This window comes from Triplophysa dalaica, chromosome 10 (genome assembly GCF_015846415.1).
Source record: "Triplophysa dalaica isolate WHDGS20190420 chromosome 10, ASM1584641v1, whole genome shotgun sequence".
Taxonomy (NCBI): Eukaryota; Metazoa; Chordata; class Actinopteri; order Cypriniformes; family Nemacheilidae; genus Triplophysa; species Triplophysa dalaica.
The window spans coordinates 9,278,414-9,297,937 of record NC_079551.1 but is presented as its reverse complement, the minus strand read 5'-3'; the positions used below and the strand labels follow the sequence as shown (position 1 = coordinate 9,297,937).

At 39.2% G+C, this 19,524-nt stretch overlaps 1 protein-coding gene across 2 annotated transcripts in view; it reads left to right on the top strand.

The window, feature by feature from the left end:
- ncanb (neurocan b) overlaps positions 1-19,524 on the top strand; it is a 98,045-nt gene that overhangs the window by 66,417 nt on the left and 12,104 nt on the right. For both annotated transcript variants that reach the window (XM_056758278.1, XM_056758279.1), the window contains 2 exons: positions 6,889-7,002; positions 17,607-17,765. In XM_056758278.1, the coding sequence (XP_056614256.1) occupies positions 6,889-7,002; positions 17,607-17,765 (273 nt within the window). The remainder of the gene's footprint in view (positions 1-6,888; positions 7,003-17,606; positions 17,766-19,524) is intronic.

Below are 19,524 nucleotides of genomic sequence, written 5' to 3'. Positions count from 1 at the left end.
TTCAGAAATGTTACTAATCAAACAACCCTGAAGCCCATTGATTTCCATTGTATGGACACAAAACCAACAAGACATTTCTCAAAATATCTTCTGTTGAGTTACACAGAAGAAAGAGTCATATACACGTCATGAGGATGCAACAATAATGTAATTCTTATGTAAAACCAAAATGTGAGTTTCCTAATTCACGTGAAGATGTGATTAACATGTAAAATTTCATGGATTTTCTTCCATTAAAGAGATTACAGAGACACACTCTGCTAGTGAGCCGAATAGAATCGGGTTGTTAGATAATAGAGACATCCAAAATGTGCAGTGCTCTGGGGCTCCCAGAAGCAGGATTGAGAAACATCGTGCTACACCGCTTTCTTTTCTGATCCCAAACTCAATCTGATTGATTTAGTTGAATTTTAAGGAAGTATGAGGCGACGTTTTTGTAGGTATACGTTATTTATGGTTTGAGAGCGGCGTGTGATCTCGCACGCTCATTAGAGCTCCGGCTTTCAAAGCACATCGAGAATGTACCGGTGTTCTCTCCAGACACTAGAAATATAGCAAATCTCATTTCCATGTTAGATCCCGGAAGCCGTGTGGATTGAAATGCAGCCAGTTTTGGGAGTTTACAAATCTACCCACATGTCCGTGAGCCATGCGACTGACTGTAGCGTCAGATCTGCTTGTGGAAATCTCACTCGATACCGTCTTCCCTTTTCCTCTTTTTCCTCTCATGTTTTGTCTTTGAATGTAGCTTTGAGAGCGAGTCTGACCTCCCCACGCCAGCGAGAGAACAGAGGCGCTGTCAGATGTGAGAAGCGGCGGTTTGAAATGTTGTGACACCTCTGCTCATTAGCTTTTGAGTTGTTGCAGTAGCCTTGTCAGCACTGGCCCGGACCCTGTATGACTGTGTGTGCCCGTACAACCAGAATGCTTCACACTCGACCTGGAGAATCATGAGGAAATGTCATTTAATTTGATTTGTTGATGCATAACGTGTTTTTAATGAAGAGAAGATTACTGTACCGTGGGACATAAAAGGCCTAAATGTGTCTGGACTGTTGCATCACTTTAGTTTACCCTCCATTTAGACCGTCTTACACAGCCATCTGCAATTCAGTTTTAAAAGATACAGATTTAAAGCGGCCCTGCAACGATGTGTCATGCATTCTGACTTCTTTACAATGTTAAACGTGCTGTCTTCTCATGCTTAACATGGTCAACTTAGAAAAACGAGTTGGGCGTATTATGTCGTATTTCTGTGCTCAATACACTCCCCCAGAGATCGTACAGGTTTCAGAAAGTTTCTTTCTTTTAAATATAAAACTGTTTTGTAACAACTTTTCTTAGTCCCTTATTGGGCAATTCTCCCGGAAGAGCTCGCGGCACGGCCACAGGAGAAGGAGCATGCGCAGACGTCACTTTCACCTGTAAGCAGGAGAGAGAGAGAGAGAGAGAGAGAGACCATATGTTCGCGAAGTTCAAGTGTTTGTTTGATCACTGCATTTGGGTGATGAATGTTATATAAACGGGGATATAACGCTGGATTTGGAGATCGTTTGAAACTGATATATGGAGCCATCCCAGCGCTAAAAGTTGCCAGACATGAACCGAATGCGGTGAGTGAAACTGACATCTGTGTTTTGTTGACAATGGGTGCGCATGTACTTTGGTTTCTATGTTTTCGGAATCAATCATAAAGCTGGATCTATATTTTATAAATGTGATCAAACTAAATACTCTTCGAAGATACGAAGTATGCAATACTACTCTATAGGTACTCAAGACTAACATGAGATTGGCAGAAACCCCGTTTGTTACGCCTGCTTTAACAACGGCATCGACATTAACGTGTGAATAAAACAATCTATATCAATTTAATTTAATTTGAGTAAACTCTTCACTGGTCTGAACCTGTTTTATGTTTGTAATAACAGTAAAATTAGGTTTGTCCACCTTCAACAATTGTTTAACTATATTATTCAATGAACACTAATGGTCAATGGATTATTATGGAGAAATTGATTGAAAAGTTTCTTGTGATCTTTAAATCAATTTGAAGGCATTTGCGTTATTGTAAAAAGAGGATCTTTCATTTATATAAATAGCAATTTCTTAATTTTTGAATGGATGACTTGATAATGATTTTAAAGCAGCCAATAGGAATCCAGAAAAGATCGGAACTCCTTCAAAATACATCTCAAGATTGATTGTTGATAAAAATGAACATTTTTTGAAATTCAAGTAAGGTGCCAAATTTAAGTTGCTGAAATCTAACATTTATTAGAGGGATCCATCCATCCATCCATTTTCTACCGCTTATCCGAACTACCTCGGGTCACGGGGAGCCTGCGCCTATCTCAGGAGTCATCGGGCATCAAGGCGGGATACACCCTGGATGGAGTGACAACCCATCGCAGGGCACATATTAGAGGGATAGTTCAAACAAAAATAAAAATACTCTCATGTATTCACCTAATGTCATTTAAAACCATTATTAATAATTTTTCTGTGGAACACAAAAGAAATATTTTGAGAATTGTGTTAACACAATGGAAGTCAAATGGGTGCAATGTTGTTTGTTTCCCCACATTCTCCAAAATATCTTCTTTTGGGTTCTGCTGAAGAAAGAAAATCATACAGGTTTGAAATGACAAGAGCATTAGTAAATGATCAAAGATTTTTAATTTTGGGGTAAAATGATCAATAATAAGTTTAATATTTCCAATTGTGTTTTTCCATAGTTTTGAGTTTATTTTCATTTTGAGTTGTGGAGTTGTGAGATCCTAAAATATTGACCATTAGTGTATGTTTCCAAACCATCAATAACTGAAAAGCTCCTATTGATTAAAGCACATACCCATGTGAGGTACTGGATGTATCAATCATGTGGTGTAGCTGTAACTGTCAGCAGTCTGACATCCTTTTAATGAAGAAACGTCAGGGTAGTATTGATGTGCTTGGACATATATATATACCTTTTTGCCTCTCAGTGGAGGAACGGCTGTTTTATGTGTTTTGATTTTAACCAACACAGCCTCATCACAGTCCTGTGCATCCTCATAACATGGCCTGATGTTCAAACACTCCTACGTTTGGTCAAATGCATTGCTCGAGTCTGGCCAATAAATGTTAACATTTCATTTCAGGTGAACTCAGAGCACTACATAGAGTTATTTAGCAGATGCTTTTATCCAAATGAGGCAAATTGCAAGCAATTTATCATACATTGGTACTTCAGTTTCAAGCGTACGATATAATTTATGTTTAATGTACAATAACATGTTCAGGAGCTTCCAGAGAGGACTCTCTTAAACACCGATTGATGTTCCATCAATGTTCTGATACAAGGTTTCGTTTCCCCCGTGGGTTGTCCTACACCGCAACCTCATCACCAGGCAGGAGCCAGAGATTACAGGAGCTTAACAAAACTTCCTCCTTTCTCTTGCGTTTTATTGTTTCGGTTTTCTTTTGTCATCCACAGCTTCTGAATATCCCACTCCCAGGCGCTCTCCATAAAGCTCTCCTTGCTATTCTATCGGATTTTATTACAATTACGACGAAGACAATTAACAGAAACAGAACACACGCTCTTGTGAAAGAGTGTAATTTATCTCTCAAATGTTAAACGGTAATAAAATAATGTCACGGATTGTCGGAATGTCTATGCGTCTGACGCGAATGTCGTTCGGCGCAGACAACTACAATTCTAATCCTTAGAGGAAATGTCAGGGTTGTCAAACATCTTCAGGTTTCTCACAGGGGAATTAAAGTGCTGTGGAAAGTTGAAAATGGTGACGTTGAAAATGGAATAATGTTTTTTTTAAATATACTGTCTGCACCATTTTGTAGTCGTCACTCCACATGATGCCTACTTCACTCTTTCAACGAATGCTTTGAGCTGCTAACAGCCCTGAGGATACAGAGGCTTCGAACCCCAGACGGCTGACACATCGCAAATGGCCGCTGTCCGCCACCGTCACAGAGCGTTTACATTTTCAATCATCATTATTTGAACCCGGGAGCACAGCGTGATAAAATAGCATCCGAGGGAACGTTTCATGCTCTCGTGGAGAAAGTTCTTTGCTGGCGGTATCGATTTCCTTCCTCTTCGGCTGTTATTAGATTGTACGGTGGACTCTATGGTCCCGTGGAAAACCTGCCGCATGGATCATTGGCCATGAAATAGCTGATTGCATTTGAGGTCTCATTTATAAAAGAAGGGAGGGCTGTTTACATTTTATTCAGCACGTCGTTTACAAATGCCCCAACGGATGGCGAAATTGAAAACATAAATCTGGCCTACGTGAAATTGAGCGTGCCTCGCCGGCCCCTTAGGAGCTGCGGAAACGCTCGGGGGATAGAAAGCCAACGTCAGGCGTCTATCTTAAGGAACGGGGTTGAATAGCTAAGTACAATTCGTATTCGTCAGCTCTCTGGGTTTTCTTCTAGAATATCATTCGTTTCTAGCTTATATAATATGCATTGTAGTATGGATGCTTTAATTCTTTGAGGTCAATTTTTTCTCATCCAAATGATTTTGAGCTTTATTATTTCTTATAAAAGATTTAAGTCCTTTCAAACATAATTGCACTTTAATTTATAAATGGAATGTAGTGACCCTGCATCTATTCATCTAAAAAAGACATACTACTTAAAGTGTATACTTGTGAAAAGCATCTACCATCCTAAAAACAATGCATTTTATACTAGAGGAACCCGACACTCAATGCATTGAAGATCTGCTACATGCAAGGCTGTTTTATCCACCCCGCATGATCCCGGGATTGGGTGTCTAGACATGCCAACCCTTTCCCTGCGTGAACTCGGCTGGCCCATTGACTCGAGATAGCATCAGCCTCGGAGCTGCTTTGATACAGGGCAGCTCCTCTTTTATCCCAGCATGTTCCTTCTACCTCTAAAACCTCATTAATCCAACCGTGTGCGTTTCATACTCCAGGCAAAGTGGAGATGATCCAGCCGCCCCGTGCCTTTGCCCTCGCCAAAGCCCTGGAGATACGTTCAGATGGTTCGTAGGCAAGAGGTTCTCGTATGCCAGCTGTGTCTTAATTGATTTTGCCCTCAAGCTTTGGGATAAGCAGAATGGATGGGCGAATATAGAGTTCTGTGGTTGTCTTGATACCAACATTTACGTTGGTAGTGTAAAATTTTGTGATATTAAATACACTTTTCAATAGTACAGTAAATACTGTAATTTGCAACAGAATATTCTTGAGACAGCATTCTGTTTCTTTCTTCTGTTCTGCACTCAGTGTAGCTTTTCTCTTTAAACACAGGAACATGGACCCCTGGGCTGCATTTACACTGCAAGGTCTAATGCACAGATCTGATATTTTGACAGAACTCAAGATTTTGTCACATCTGCTAGAATCCTTTTAAGACATACCTCACTGTAAGCACAGCGAACATTTGGCTAAAAGGGTCAATTTGGCAGACAGTGCATTTGACCAGAAGACTCGAAGGCTCTTTAGACCACTTGGCACTTTTGACATCTCTGTATACGCCCATGTATGGATACGCTAATAATGACCCCTGTCTTATTTTATCTGTAAGTTTGGATATGTTCGTGAAGAAAAGGATGAGATTTTCTAATAAAAAAAATGTAATTGTTGCTGGAAAGCATTTCATCTTGAACTTTATTTAAACGGATAGTTCACCCCAAAACGAAAAGAATGTCTCTTGTCATTTTATATGTGACTATATGACTTTTTTCTTTTGCAAAACAGAAAAGAAGATATTTTGAAGAATGTTGGTAATTCAAAACTGTTGGTCCCCATTCGCTTCTATTGTATGGACACAAAATCAGTGCAAGGTTTTCTGTCACCGACATTCTTCAAAATATCTTCTATTGTTTTCTGCCAAAGAAAGAAAGTCACACAGGTTTGGAATCACAAGCGGGTGAGTAGATGATGACAGACTTTTCATTTTGGGGTGAACTTTCACTTTAAGTTCTAATTATTAGCTTTCAAGTTACAGTATATCTAAACACACGCCTGTGATGTCACGAAACAGGAAGTACACCGGTTTATGAGAGAGGCAGTTGATTTAAATCGATGCTGTACGTGACCACAAGCGCTGAGCCGAGCCCCATTTTCAATTAATTCTCTATGGGAGCCGAGCAGCATGTTCGCACGGGTGATTTTGACATGGAAATTGGAAAGAAGGAAGAGCTGGGAAAGATTTTGCAAACGAGTGTGGAAACGTCGGGAGCCCGTCAGTCGCTGCGAGGTTGTGACATCTGTCATAAGCGTTTCAGAATCAGCGGCAAAATGTGCTGATGTTTCTCGATGGATTCAGTTCATACTTGTGCATTATATCCATACAGGTTGTATGAAGCTTACTGTCAGTGTACAACTAAGTAGGAAAAAATGCAAACGTGTTTATTACAACAATGAAAACAGATTCCATTTCCAACTTGTTTACACACATTTGACCAAACATGTTTGTTTTCAGAGAAATCATCTCTAAATGAGCATGCGTACACTCGATTTTAAAAGCAAGATCAGCAAATACATGTTCAGCCCCTCGAGTATAGAAAGAATTAATATTCACAGATGGTCCTCTCTTGTGAAGAATGTGTTTGTAAAAAGAGCGTAACTCATTATTACTGTAATTTCAGTCCCAGTGCGGCGCCCGTTCATTTGTCAGATGCCATGAAGACGTTTTACATTAGCGGCGTTCTCAACCTGTCAGCGTAATTGGAAATATAGCAATGTTAGGACATATGTTAGTCTGAAATAGAATAATAATGAACGCGGACTTTGTGTTATGGCATTTTTATAGCACCTATGATGATCTTAGATCTGATGAGAAATTTTAAGACAAGCTTTAACTTTTGTGTTGTTTGAGAACTTTTTCTTTTTGTCCTCGCAGATATTGACGATTGCCAGTCCAATCCGTGTCAGAATGGAGGCACCTGTATCGATGAGATCAACTCTTTTGTATGTCTGTGTCTGCCCAGCTATAGTGGAGCCACCTGTGAGAAAGGTACATATATATTTCTAACATTATATATACTTTTATAACAAATAAGGTTTTGGGGGGATTTTGGAGTTCAACTGAGACTACTATTAATGTTTGATCTGATTGGTCTTTAGACTTCAGTTGTATTTAGAGTATATTCAATGCATGATGTAGCTACACTACACCATATTTACCCAAGAAATGTAATTTTATATGCTAACAGCAACTAGAGTGCAAATTTAATATAAAATCTAATATTTACTGCGACACCCGCTGTGACATCCTGGCACTTGAACTTTATGTTGTGCGACGCGGCATGAATACATTATCCAATTGCATTGTTTTACTCTTCGCTGATTTTGTTGTTGTCACTTGCAAAGCATGTGGAGGCAGAATTAGGTTCAGTTTAAGCCTGAAGTAATCCACTGCGGTGTCAGACCTTCCCAGCATGCTCCTTTTACGCAGCCTGAATGTGTTTGGCATACCGTTCTACAGCCTTACAACCAAACGTTCAGCTGCAGGGCAATGAAGCATGGGCGATCAATCCTGACCCAGCCATGAGACGGAGAGCGGGAGAGCAAGAAAGAAAGAAAAGTGGGAGGAAAAAATAGAGGAAGCAGTTGGAGACGTGCAGTCAGCTCTGTCGGAGCGAAACACACCTTCATGTGAATCCTCCCCTCCAATCAGATAACACTTGAACTCACTTCAACACATACAGTCCCTAGAGAACGCACAGGTTATAAGAAGAGAACGCTTGCCCATCACACGCACAAACACAGACATACAATACAAAGAACGTCGTAACCAAACAATGACCCATTGACTTGCATTGTTTTTTTGTCCATACAATGATTGCCGCTATTGTTGTTACCGACATTCCAATATATAAACTTTGGGTTTACGGGCTTAAAATGACAAGAGGGTGCGTAAATGGTGAATTTTCATTTTCGGGAGAACTGTCGCTGTACAACAGGGGTATTTAATTAGTTTGTCATGGGGGCCAGTTCATGAAAAGCATCCCAAATGAGGGGCCTGAGAGATATGGCCTGCAATATGAGGGATGACACAACAACAATAAGAAATCTGTTTTGTTTTTTCCCAAATTCCGTCTTATTTTTCTGCATTCTGGGTTTTCCATCCTTCACTATGCAATGGTAATATATTTGCCCACATGATAGAAACACTTCAGTATACAACAGAATTCACTTATAAACTAAATAAAAAAACCAGCAGATGCGTTGAACCATACAGGGAAAAATAAAAATAGAATTTTACTTAATACATTTGCAAGATTCTGTGCCATTCTGCGTTATACAGCAAAATCTGTTTAGTGTCAGATATCTGTGATTCAATCATCGGGCCGTGTATGTTGTATTTTTACACTTTTGCCCCATAAGAAACCCAAAGTTTTTTCCCTAAGTATTTCAAACTGCACAACATCACAAGCGGGTCATTGAAAGACGGCCAAGCAGGCTTTTCTACATTCAAACATGTTAATTTGTTGTATTTTGAAACTGCATAACAAAAAAAAAATTAAAAGAGTGAAACAACATTAACCTACACAGGCGCTGTTCTCCTACACGCTATTCTCCGCCCTTGCCTCTGTACTTTTGAAATGGTGTTCCTATTCGTGCTAGCAAAATGTCAGATATGAAACTTATGAAAGTTATCATCCATCATCGTCCTGTTCACCGCGTCTCACAGGAGAGACTGCTTCCGAGTCACGCCACTCGCCTAACGTCACTCCTGCTCGGCGCTGCTGCAGCTCGTGCTGAATGGAACAGGCATGCGTCACTTCATAACTGTAGGGTCCATTCCTGACTGAAGTAAATTTATTCTAGATATTCTTTTTACATCGAACAAATTACATCGAGGGGCGCGTGTTGGCCTATTGAATAACCCGGCTTAAGAATATATAGTCTCTGATATCTAAAAGTCTCAGTTTCATACATAACTTTGTTTCTAAAGTAAATGTGTCTTGTTTTGAGATGTTTTTAATGATAAAACAACACAAAAAGACTGATTAAGAAAAATTTGATTTAATTGACGTGGGGTTTGTGGGAGTCTTGGATGTAATTGGTATATAACTGGAATCCTGTTTTTGAAGAAAAAAAAACTTGTGTTGGAACTCATCCGGGTTGCATCACCCACTTCAAGATAAGCCTTCGGTATGACACCCGGTATGACATTTTTTAGTCAGAACTCGGGGGGGAACAATATGGACATTTTACTCCAAGAACAGTGATTAATGTACAACCAAACACACCTCTTCAATGAGACTGATCAAAGAGGTAGCGAATCCCGGTGTCAGGTTAATTTGTTTGCTTGCCCGGTCTCCGGTGTAATGTGATTCAAAGCCTGTCTGTTCTCATCACAACCACATCCGTCCTTTGAAGCTCACCTGCCTCAACCAGCAACCTCCAGTTTCCATGGAGACCGCTACCACAGAGTCAATAAAGGTACAACGTCGCCAAACTTGTCAAATGGCCAGGGTTAAGAGGCCAGCTGTTGAGAACAAAGCTTGATCTATCAACAAGGCCCCAGCGAGCCAATTAGCACGTCTCGCTAATTTCAACGTATCTGAATGCTCAAAGGAAAATAAAGGCATTTTTGGAGAGCATCGGACATGCTTTGTACCTTTGCATCAAGACATTATTAACACCAGCATTTCTCTCGCTCTAAAGGATACGTTTAACGTTGTAGCAGCTTTCTCTTTTGTTGTTGATTATCTTGCGGAATCTACTGGAAGATTGAAGGTTATGTGTACCTGGCAATTTATGCTCCATTGTCATACGTCTTCAGAAAGTAAACTTGAGGAACCAAGCAGAAAAAAACAAGCGCGGCATGTAAACGTCCTCCAGATCATTTATAAATCGAACAAAAAGCTCATTAACGTACGACATGCGTAATTAATCCCCGCGCTGCGGAACACTCATCTGAAGATGTGTTGCGTGCCATTTGTGAAGAGACGCTCCTGCTTTAACATTGTGCTTGCATTTTTCTTCAGTGCGCTAACGCCGCTACGCTTTCTTTTAGTAAAGTAACGTACATAAATTTTAAATAAAAAAATAAAATAAAAAAAGAGTTTTTTGGTACCTTCACTATGTTTGAATGATATCTTATTGTTAAAAAGACAGAACGCTGTTGTTTTTTGTGTGAATGACACCAGAAAGGTGTTGTTCATTTTACGTTAATTTACAATGATTAATGTGTGAAAAGGTCTATTGACGAATCATTGAAGTTTGTCGGAAGATGCTTGGCGCAGGTTATAAAGACATGCTAATCCAACCCGGCAGTCTTTCGTGGTAGAACTTTTGAGTAGCAGATTGATTGACAGTTGGAGAGAGCGGCGGGCATGTTTCACTCCGTCTAGCCTGAGCCGGAGGGAAACGCAGATGTGAAAATAATCAAGACAGACAGTGAGTTTTACTGCCGAGGTCCTGCATCAACTAATTCCGAGCGCAGCCAAATGATTCGTGGTCTTCTGGGTCTTTAGATAGCGGTTGGGGTAATGAAGATTTCTTAATTATTACATCACATCAGCAGGGCCACGCGTGGTGAAGATTACTAAACACGCGAGACAGATCGAGTAAAAGTACAAATTGGTAGTGTTTTTCTTTTCTTGTTGTAATAGTAATAGATTAGAAGGATGAACGAGGAACGTTGTGCCACATTTTACTTAAGTTTTCCTCTAAGCAAAGGAAAATTACATTAGGTTAGAAATACTATGTTTTGGGATTTCATTTTGGCTACTTTTATGTTTTTATGTACTTTTATTTTGGCAGACAGTTTTATTGAGTGGTATATAATAAAATGTTACTCGTAAATTATCTGGATCCATTTTTGTCATGGATTTTGCATTGGTTTTGAGCAAAAAATGTTCACAGGTGCCACATCTTACCCCACCCAAAGTTTTTTCTTACTTTTGCATCAGCACGTTGCAAAAAACGTGCACTTTGATTATATGGAGTAATGATCATTACCGGGTTGTGCTGGAGTGTATTATTTCACAGTTCTACATCCGAATGCCACCTAATAATCTGTGGCAGTCACATTCAGAGGAATCACATATTCATCAAACGTCAGTCTTCGTGCATCAGAGAGCCACAGTGAGTGTGTTTTATTTTAGGTTACCAATCAGGACTGTGAGCCTGTGAAAATTGCTCCGTTCTGCTGAGGGGAATGTCAATGAATGCTGCGGTGTCATAGGCTGTCTATGAGGCGACTGGGGAAGCATGACATAAAATAGGACTTGGCTGCATTGGCAACTTTCCTATTGTTTCAGCAGAGTGACCGTAGAAGTTTGATCCTGATTTTTGCTACTTCACAGAATTCTCAGACCTTAGCTCGGCTAACTTAGTTTGTACTCATCATGAACTCGTTATTATGTGTTGTATTGAATCATGAGCTGGACACCCTTAGCATTTAATGCTTAGTACTAAAATACAACATATACAAAATACATCCTGGTTATGCTCAAGCAGCCTGTAACAGCTAGCATGTGGCCCGCATGTATTTACTTTCTTTAAACTTACTGTTGCTGCTGAACGCCGATGCACCCTACAGATGTGAGTATCATTACATGAAACCAGCATGCATCAGCCTCAACACTAGCAGTTACTTTAAATCTAGCGTACCAGCAGTCCATACTACAGAGGATATACAGTAAACATGCATCTCTCTGGCACCATTTACTCTGTGATTCTGATAGTATCTGTGCGCTCGAGGAAATGAAAGCATTCTTGTTGTTCCCCTGTTCTCGCTTCATCACTTTCATGTATTGCCCAAGGCAAAGTCTTGATACGTCAGAGTGTGATTATTATACATCACTCTTGCTTAACCCTGTAAAGAACAAAAACAATAGACATATATTTGCAGGTTGTGGTTCAAGGAAGCAAACAAACAATGCTTTGTTTTTCTAAAACCAAAAAGTATTTTATTGATAACATAATATTTTATTTATTTATCATAAAAGTGTATTCTTTTATATTTATTATTATTATTATTAACCTCTATCAAACTTTTAGACTGTTGTTTTTTATGTATTTTTTCACTTTTTTTCATGTTGAGAGGTTTAATTTAACTTTAACACCTTAACAGTTTGATAAAGGCTCATAATAATAATTATTATTATTATTTGCTAAATAATTAGATAATTTTTATGATGCATTCATAAAATATTATGTAATAGTGTTTGTTTGCAATGCTTATAATTATTTTTGTTTAGTTTAGTTTTAAGTTTATTTTTTATTTTTCTATTGTTTGTTCGATTATTTATTCATTGCATGAATACAAATGTTTTTTTTAAACCAAATTATTATTGTAACCATAATTTCTGTCAAAATACTGTATCAAAGATGTGTGAGACATGTGATTGTTCTTAGAAGTAAACGCTGGTGTCAAAAGCATTCACATTCATTACTCAGGTAGAAGTATAGATACTAGGGATTAAAAAGACTTCTGTAGAAGTTAAAGTATCAACTCAAGCTTTTTCCTCAAGTAAAAGTGTAAAATGACTGGTTTTAAAACTACTTAAAGTAGTAAAGTAATGCAAGGAAAAAAAGCCATTAAGGACAAAAGCTTAGGCCGCGCCACAGGGGCTTATTGCGCACTACCACACCTCCTCTTATAATTTGTTATGTTAAAATGTTAACTCTTTCCCCGCCAGCCTTTAAAAATAAAAAGTTGCCAGCACCAGTGTTTTTTTATCATTTTCACAAAATTTGTATGGCTCACGGTACATTTTCTGTAATTAATTTATGGACAAACAATATATCAAATGCTTTCAAACAAAAGAAAATTTAGATGTTTACTTTGGGTAGGTTTCTTCAAAAATGCATCACTTTTATTAAACAGCTAAGACAATTACATTTTTTGGTCAAAGACTCCACCCAGATTACACTCAATCATTAAAAACAGACAAAATATAACGTTTTAGGTTAAGAGATTCTGTACTTTTTCAAAGGTGCCTAACAGCACCACCTGCTTGCCGTAATAACTCATCTTTGCCAAGGGATGGTTGATTTTTAAATGACGAGATAAGTCGTCGATAACGGGGAAAGAGTTAATGTTGAAAAATTTGAGATGCACAAGGCTAGCGTTACCTGTTTCAGCCGCATATATGGCCATTGAAAATGAACGCATTTTAGTACAACTCCTCGCTGGTGCTTGGTTGGGACGTTTTGCTCGAGTTCTCTTCTTGAGTCTCTGCAACAGACATCTTCGTACTTGGCTACATAGGTCTGCGAAGTAAATCTATATAACTATGTTTGGATGATTTGCAAACTATATGCTGTAAAGCAGTGGTTCTCGACCTTTCATGGTCGCGTTCCCCTGTAGACCCATTTAAAGAACTGCCCCCCATACTATACACTGAGGATATGTGTAAAACATGTTAGATATAGTTTATATATAACTATATAAAGATGCAAAAATATTGACCTCAAGAGATCATATCACAAATTTAACAACTTGTTGATAAATTTAACAACTTGTTAATGGTGTCCATTAAAACACCATTGTGACCCATAAGCTTTTTGCATTGCAACGAATACAAAATTGTAGCGTTTTGGGCATTATTCCAAAAGGATTTATCTGCCAGATCACGAGAACGGTGCACGTTTCATTGATTTTAACACCAGCGAGAGTTTCTTAGTTTATAATACAGACGCAGTGTGGTGTCATTTTCCCACCTGCAGTACCTCTGCACCTCCCTGGTTGAGAACCACAGCTGTAAAGGTAACCTACAATAAAACGCAAGCAAGTGTGGATGCTTCAGTCAGGTTGGGTATAAGGATCATTCTCCACCGAATGGTTGCGAGGCCTGTTAAAGGATTTGCACAAACAGAGACAGATGGGGAATCTTAGCCACATCTTCGAGACAGAATGAGGTGGCTAAAGCATTACTTTCACCACTAATCTTCACTATTAAGACATTCTCGTCTCTCTACTCAGCACAGATTACACTCCCCATGTCTGCTTATGCCAGTGGCACTCCTCTTGTGTTTACCTCCTCCATGCTAAAAGCAAAATCATGTTCTTCAAAACACCCCCATCCTCCCTCCTGAATGGCAAAGTGCCTTCTATTTTTGCTGAAGGAGCGCCCCTAAATAACCCCCCGAATATATGGTAATGAGAAGGGCCTGAGCAAAAGAACTGAAATATCACATTGTGATAAGGATAAATGACCCAATCAGTCAGTTGGAAGCACTTGGCCTTTTTATTTTGATCTGCTGCTCGTTCAATTTGCTGAGTATTAATCACAAAACGTGCCAGTCCATCAGCGTGCCACGTTTGAGAAGAATGCCAGATGACAAAAAAATCTGTTAACGTTTCGATGAAGATAGAAATGAACAAGGATGCTCACAGATACAGTCTCATTGGCTTTGAAAGCTGTAAAGCGATCCTTATTCAAGGGGTTGATGTTTCAACGTGGCTCTGGGGTTAAAGCTTGCAGGTGGTGGACCAGTGACAACCGTTCATTCCCCAGCTCTCTGACTCTCAATCCGGGCTGGGAGCCAGGGTGTGCTGATGGTGACTTGTAATGCCTCCAGCATCTCTATTCTTCTTGCAACTGGAGATAAGAGAGCAGGCTTTGCAGGAGCGAGCAAATTTGGATTCATTCCCACTGTATTTCAATGTACCTTCAACGGGGCCGTCAAACTGTTTATCTATGGGCTGATGAATAGACGGGTAGGGCGTACGCTGTGTGGTTCTGCTTTAACATGCGACGCTAAATGTAGTCTGCTGTTTTCTCGTTTTAGCTTTCCAGTTGTCCGAGGTTTGATGCACAGCAAACGGCTGCTTTGATCAGTGCTCAAATATGCAAAATTAAACACTTAACAACCAGAAGAAACAAATGCAGACAAGCTGATTTGGTCTCCAAATGCATTATACAATGTGTAATGTTGCAATGTAGTAGACACAGTATACACAGTAATAATCTTTCGGTTTTACTTTATTTCTTATAAAGCTTTCCAAACCTGGGCAAGGCCCCCAAAGACATACCAAAGGTTTTTTTTTCTTGGAATTTAAAATAGTGTTTTTAAATAATCAACCATTTTCAACCGTTTTGTAAGTGTGTCATGTGAATTATATCCCATAGTATGTATTGTAGTGTAGTGTAGTCAAATTTGTATATACTATACGCTAAAGTATACTACACTGCACCACAAATACAGTGTGTGTGTGTGTGTGTATATATATATATATATATATATATACATATATATATATACTATACTTACCATTTGTATATACTGGTTACTGTAGTATGTTACAGTAATTATACTACACTTGCCACTTGTGTATACAGTTTACTATAGTATTGATCAAAAACACTACACCCTGCTACACTATCTATACTATTGCATGTTACCATAAGCATTTACCATATGCCTTGACGTCACTTTCCCACCTGAACGTGTCGGGACACTAACTGGGACACGCCCCCTGGGTGACTAACACCCAGCAAAATGGCGAATATCCTTACGGCTTACCTATGATTTATAAAGAAATCAGGTTTTCCTGGACACTGAAATGTTGTGCGGAATTGCGCTGCCTGATATTGTAAGCAGTCGTTTTGCTGAGTGTTTCGCCACCCACGGGGGCGTGCTCCGGCATGCTAACGTAGTGTTCAAGTGGTAAAGTGACTACACTATTGTTGTGCTCAAACACTAAACTAGACTATACTACACTGTATATACAATAGTATATTGCGGAAAGTATACTATACAATACTAACAATTTGTGATAATAGCATATTTAGTAGAGTATTGTTCAAAAACTCTTATAAAAACACTTAAGTATACTATATGACACTATACATACTATAGTATGATGCATTAAGGGGCTGTGTCCCCCGAGGCGCATTTACGCGGCTGAAAACGGCAGGAGCTCAGCTGAAAACGTCCGCTGCAGGAGCAACGTTCTGCTCAAAGTTTAGCATTTTTCAACTCTGGGCGCTCCGGTTGAACGCCGGCAAAGTATGTGACTGAAGCGAGATAGTTTGCAAGTCTTTCTGTAGCTAAATTCATACCTATTTTTAATGTTATAGTTTAACATTTTGACTTTACCTAGCCTCATCACCTGCAATACCACTACAGTCCATCGGGAGGGCCATGGCTTCGGGAAGCACTCTTAATATACGACAATTTAACCAAGTACTTAAAGCTGATTAGACAAATGTCAGTCCAAAATGACATTTTGGTAATAGATATACACCATTATTGGTCTTGTTGTTCTTAAAATTTGAGGTAGTTGATCATCTTGTGGTGAGTTTGCTTGGCTTTATGTCAAGGCTTCATGCATATTGCTTATTGTTAGAGAATAGGATATAGACTAGCTCGAAGTATGTTCATTCACATAATATCACCCGCCGGGGAAATGAAGTGTGTTTCTGTCAAGCTGTGCGGTGGATCTAGCCTCAGCAGCAAAGAACAGCCGGTCTGTTTTTCCCCCCTAAGAGAAAGCAACTTGAATGCCAAAATATATGAAAAATGATTGCGATGTTTTTGATACTGGCAGGATTGTGTTTAAGGTGAAGCTAGCTTGTTCTGACTCCGAATGGTTCAAGAAGTTCGCAACATTTTTCTTTGAACCATCTTGTGATCTCCATACCAATATGTACCTGTAGAGGGTACAGAAAACAAATGCTATGATACATTTAGATACTCTTGCAGTCATGTTAATTATAAAGAGCTCAATTTTTATTCTGATCGAGACTGAGAAGTGGTTTTGGGACGCACCAACATGATGTCTATTCACTGTCCTCTCTGCGTCTTTCTTGCGGTTTTGTTCATCTTTCCCACGTTCAGACAGTTCACAGGCCTCTCTGAATGCTAAACAGAGCCCCATACGGCCCAATTTGGAGAAGCCAATTTTCCGACGTCGCTTTACATTTGCAATCCGTAAAAAGGGCAGAACAGGCTTTGAGCTTCATGAATTGGGCAGTGTGGTCAAACCGGGCCAGAAACCTTCACAGCCTCTAGCACATGCACATAAAAAATACACATGATCTTTTCTTCAAGTCCCGAGGGTATAAAAAGAGTTGTTCTGACAGCCATGTGACAGGGTTTAATGAGCCATCGCATGTTGGTTTTGCAAGATTGTTCTCATTTTATTAGATTAAGAGGAATTTTGGGAATGCTAAACTGCCCGCGCTTACATCCGTGGATGGACACAACCAAGAGGGTCAAATACAACACAGAGGTGTCATTTTAGATGAGCTAAAGTTGAACGCCAAGCGGTCGGTGTGTTTGAGATTAAGAGCTCAATGGCCTTTCTATAGCATCCCGTCAGCAACCGAACAATAGTGAGTGTCCGAGGCTACAATAAAGATCTGGGATTTCTTTTCTACTTAAATCTGAGAGTTTTAGGATTTTGAAAAGTTTAATAAATTATGTGAATAATAAAGGTGTGTTTTAGTTATGGATGCGGACTTTACCTCTCTATCGCCATCTCTGTTTACAGCATAAAATTTAAGTTTTACCTACTTTACCACAATTCTTTACCTGTTGAGCTACAGGTAAACATAATATACAAAAAAATACAAAATGAAATCACAGTGTTCTTAGATTTGTGAACCACACGCTATCTCTCCAGTAACTCTCTCTCTCTCTGTCTTGCAGACACGGAGGGTTGCGAGCACAGCTGGAGGAAGTTTCACGGTCACTGCTACAGATACTTCACTCGCAGACACACCTGGGAAGATGCAGAGAAGGACTGCAGGGACCACAGCGGCCACCTGGCCAGCATCCATTCCACACAAGAGCAGGACTTTATTAATGGTCAGTACTGTAGTTTATGGACCATTGAGGTATAGTTGGTGCTTTGATGGTGTTCTAGGAATAAGATATGTGGTAATAAGGAAGAGATGACTTATTTGTCTAATTGTTTAGAATTAAACGGTTAGATCAGGGGTCATTAAACTTGTTCATGGAGGGCTGGTGTCCTGCAGAGTTTAGCTCCGACTTCCTCAACACACCTGGGAGTTTCTGCTGTGCCTAGTGAGATCTTTATTAGCTGCTTCAGGTGTGTTTAATTAGGGTTGTAGCTAAACTCTTCAGGACACCTGCCCTCCAGGACCGAACCTGGGGACCCCTGCTTAGATCTTGAGAACAAAAAGGAAAAAAGATCTACTTTGACTATCATCTATTTTTGAAATGCTGACATTGAACAGATGCTTTTATCCAAAGTGAGGGGGAAATAATAGGAAAAGTGCTGTACGTAGTTTCAAACAATTTTGGAGGTCTCACTTCTAAGATGCTTTGGAAACAGTTGTGAAGGTGTTTCCATCTCTTCTGGGCTGCTTTTCTTCTTTATTCAGTCCAAATCATTAATTTTTAAAATAAAATTAGTTTTATAATGAAATAAATAAATACATTAGCACAATTATACTTTTAAAAAGTTTTTTAAAAATATTTAAAAATACTTCTTAGTTTTAATGATCATGACAAACATTTCAGTCGCGTGACCCTCAATGTTTGACTTGTTAAATTTGGAAAGCATACGGAGAGTACATAAGAAAAAAGAGAGAGTTTGGTTCCAAAATAAGATTCAAATCTTATCATGTTTTTAATGTGTTTTGACTTGTAAAATAGCTGTATTTTTGCAGTTATTATGGCGTATATCAAAACAGACCAACTGGAGTGGAATGCGCAATAAAAAACATGATTTCTGAAAAATGTTAAAAATGAATGTCCCCTCATTTTGGGACCAAACTCTTCATATTTTTATGTGATGTCATATCACAAATATTCTGTATTTAGCTAACCATCTGATTTTTCCAGCTTTAAGTATTTGACTATCCTAGATTTAATAAAGCGATAAATAACCCAAAAATGAAATGTTGTCATAATTTACTCACTTTCAAGTTATTCCAAAACTGAATGCAAATCGTGGTTCTGTTGAACACAAAAGAATATATTTGGAACAATGTGGGAAACTTAACAGTTCTGGGGCACTATTGACTGACGAGTAGTTGTTTCTGTACTATGGAAGTCAATAGTGCCCCATAACAGTGTGCTTCCAAACATTCTTCCAAACATCTCTGAAAAGTTGAGGGTGTAAATGATGAGAGAATTTTCATATTTGGTTGAACTGTCCCTTTTTAATAGCTAACCATGTAACTAATACAAGTGAGGGGATTGCTGCCTCTCACAGTATGCCTTCTGCTGCCGTCTACCCCGTCTGCATACAGAACTCTCACCAAAATGTGTGTTTAATCGCCTTGAAAATGGACATCTCCACCCCTTCAATAAAAGGGGCACAACCATTAGAAAGATTAATGGGCCCTGTAATGATGTTAATCGGGAAGACCATGATTGAAATTCCATTAGACCCGCACCCAAAATAAAATGTCCCCAGAATGCATCTGGGGGACGATCTGGGATAGTCTTAAATCGTGATTGTGATAACACCGTTGCTTGGCTCCCATAAGCCCTGTTATGTAAAGGGTATATGAACTGGGTGTATTGAAGCATTACTCTCAGCATCCTGTGGCTCCTAGACCCTTTACATTTGGTGTTAACATCCGTCTTGTGTAAT